Source organism: Gekko japonicus, unplaced genomic scaffold, assembly GCF_001447785.1.
Source record: "Gekko japonicus isolate JY-2015 unplaced genomic scaffold, Gekko_japonicus_V1.1 scaffold3671, whole genome shotgun sequence".
Taxonomy (NCBI): Eukaryota; Metazoa; Chordata; class Lepidosauria; order Squamata; family Gekkonidae; genus Gekko; species Gekko japonicus.
Window position 1 is genome coordinate 65,033 of NW_015168155.1, and position 2,836 is coordinate 67,868.

Below are 2,836 nucleotides of genomic sequence, written 5' to 3' on the forward strand. Positions count from 1 at the left end.
CTCACAAAGTAGAATTTTTGCTCACAGGACTCCACAGCTCAGAGGGAGGCTCGTTTGGGGAGCGTAAGTTTGTGAGCCTCAGAAAATAGCATTCAAGGACAGTGACTCTGGAGCGTGCACACAAACCCTATAGAAATCTTGCTTTACATAGGGGGAGGGGGGGTCAAGTTCTTATTAGCCCAGCCTGGATCCCCCCCCCAAAAAAAAATCCTTGGTAATATAACATTTTGCAGCGAGGAGGAGGGAGGGGAGCGAAAGCCCTGCTCTGTCTCACGTCCCTCGCAAGCAGTTCCTATTTAAAGCCTCTCCTGGTGGCTGGTGTGTGTTAGCCAAGGCAGCAGCAGCGGTGGGAGGAGCTCCTCGGGAGGAGGCTGGGGAATGGAGCGGCAGGAGCGCGTACATGAGCGAGGGAAGCTGGCGAGCCGAGGAGAAGCAGCAGCGGCTCTTTGGCCCGGCAGGCAGGCAGGCAGGCCAGCAGCTGCGGCGGCTTGGGAGGGCGAGGGGTCTTCAGCCCCCCAGCCCCCGCATAGATTACGCCGGTGGCACTGGGGGGTGGGGTTTAGCGGCAGCACCAGCTGCACTTTGGGTCCGGGGTGGGGTTTGCCTCTGAGGAGGACCCCCGCTTCCGAAAGTCTTTTTTTGATCCGCCTGTCCCGCGCGGAGGTGCTCAAAAAAGCACGCGACGGCAGCCCGGCCATTCTCTCTCCCCCTCTCTCTCCCAGGACTGAAAGCGCCCCACCCACTACTTACCCGCGAGTAAACCTACCCGGGGTCCGGCTGCCAAGCTTTTTTTCCCCTCCCCCGTGCATCCCACTCTTGGGTTCCTTCCTGCTGCCTCCAGCCGCGACGAGGCAAGAGCCAAGCCGCCCCCGCGGAGAACTTCCCCGCCTCGCTCGGTCCCTGCAGACGCCCGCCAGCAACTCTTTCCGCTGCAGAGGAAGGGGAAACGCTTCCTCCCCCTCCCCGCGAGGCAACGACGGCTCCTAATGCACCCGGACGGGGCTGCTCGCGAGTAAAATCTGCACGGGGCGGCCTTGCGGGAGGGGGGCAGGGGTTACCTGCAGGACGGAAAGGGTTGAGGTGAGCCAGCTGCAGTCGCTAGAGGGGACGAACAAGGGGGGGGGAGGAAGAAAAAGTTCTTTCCGGGGTTGGACGGGGAGGAGGCTTTGCTCTTGCATTGGGGCCACAGAGACCTGGGAGGGGCCCCTTCCGATCTGCAGCAGGAGGGGGGGGACCTTCTAGCCCGATCCCTGGAAGGTTTACTCATCGCAAGTAAGTGGGGGGGGATAAGCCTATCTAGACCTGCAATGACAGCCCCTGGGGGTAGCAGGAGTGTTCTGGGACTGGAATGACAGGTCCCAGAGTAGAGTGACAGCCCCTGGAAGGAGCAGGAGTGTTCTGGGACTGGAATGATAGACCCCACAGTGGAGTGACAGCCCCTGAGGGTAGCAGGAGTTTTCCATGGCTGGAATGACAGGCCCTGGGGGTAGCAGGAGTGTTCTGGAACTGGAATGACAAGCCCCAGAGTGGAATGACAGCCCCTGGAAGGAGCAGGTATGTTCTGGGACTGGAATGAAAGGCCCCAGAGTGGAATGACAGATTCTGGGGGTAGCAGGAGTGTTCTGGAACTGGAATGACAAGCCCCAGAGTGGAATGACAGCCCCTGGGGGGTAGCAGGAGTGTTCTAGGACTGGAATGACAGGCCCCAGAGTGGAATGACAGCCCCTGGAAGGAGCAGGCGTGTTCTGGGACTGGAATGAAAGGCCCCAGGGTGGAATGACAGATTCTGGGGGTAGCAGGAGTGTTCTGGAACTGGAATGACAAACCCCAGAGTGGAATGACAGCCCCTGGGGGGTAGCAGGAGTGTTCTAGGACTGGAATGACAGGCCCCAGAGTGGAATGACAGCCCCTGGAAGGAGCAGGCGTGTTCTGGGACTGGAATGAAAGGCCCCAGAGTGGAATGACAGATCCTGGGGGTAGCAGGAGTGTTCTGGGACTGGAATGACAGGCCCCAGAGTGGAATGACAGCCCCTGGAAGGAGCAGGAGTGTTCTGGGACTGGAATGACAGGCCCCAGAGTAGAGTGACAGCCCCTGGAAGGAGCAGGAGTGTTCTGGGACTGGAATGAAAGGCCCCAGAGTGGAATGACAGATCCTGGGGGTAGCAGGAGTGTTCTGGGACTGGAAACACAGACCCCAGAGTTGAAGGACAGCCCCTGGGGGTAGCAGGAGTGTTCTGGGACTAGAATGACAGGCCCCAGAGTGGAATGACAACCCCTGGGGGTAGCGGCAGTATTCTGTGACTAGAATGAAAGGCCCTGGGGGGAGACTTGAAAGGCTCTGCTTCAGGGTCCTGGATCTTTCAGTGCTTTCCTCCAGCTGTGCGGGGCAAGGGGGGGGAGGAGACCTGACAGACCAGAGGGAGATGTCAAAGTTGTGCCAGATGGGGGCTGACCCCCAAAAGATCATGCAACTCCCTTTCATAATCTCGGGGGGGCTAAGAGGGAAGCCCCCCCTTCCTACATAACCAGGGGAGTAGCAAAGCTGCCTGTGAGGTAGAGGAGGCCACAGAACAGGGGAGGGGCTCCTCTACCTGGGCTTGCCAACCTCCAGGGGGACCTGAAAATCTCCTGGAATGACCACTGGTCTCCAGACTACAGTGCTGGGCTCCTCGGGAGAAAATGGCTCCTTCGGAAGATGGACTCTGTGCCATTCTGTCCCCACCCAACTTCCTTCCCTCGCCCAAACCTTCCCCTCCCTGGGCTCTGCCCCCCCCCAATCTCCAGGGATCTCCCAACGTAGACTTGGCAACCCCCAGACCCCTCCCACTTTACCCCA

General features: G+C 59.6%; 1 protein-coding gene across 1 annotated transcript in view; it reads left to right on the plus strand.

The window, feature by feature from the left end:
• LOC107113606 (zinc finger protein 658B-like) overlaps window positions 1-1,016 on the plus strand; it is a gene marked incomplete at its 5' end in the record, with an annotated part of 57,123 nt that extends 56,107 nt beyond the window's left edge. The window contains one exon of the mRNA XM_015414952.1: window positions 842-1,016. Within this exon, the coding sequence (XP_015270438.1) occupies window positions 842-1,016 (175 nt within the window). The remainder of the gene's footprint in view (window positions 1-841) is intronic.
• Window positions 1,017-2,836: the final 1,820 nt, after the last annotated feature.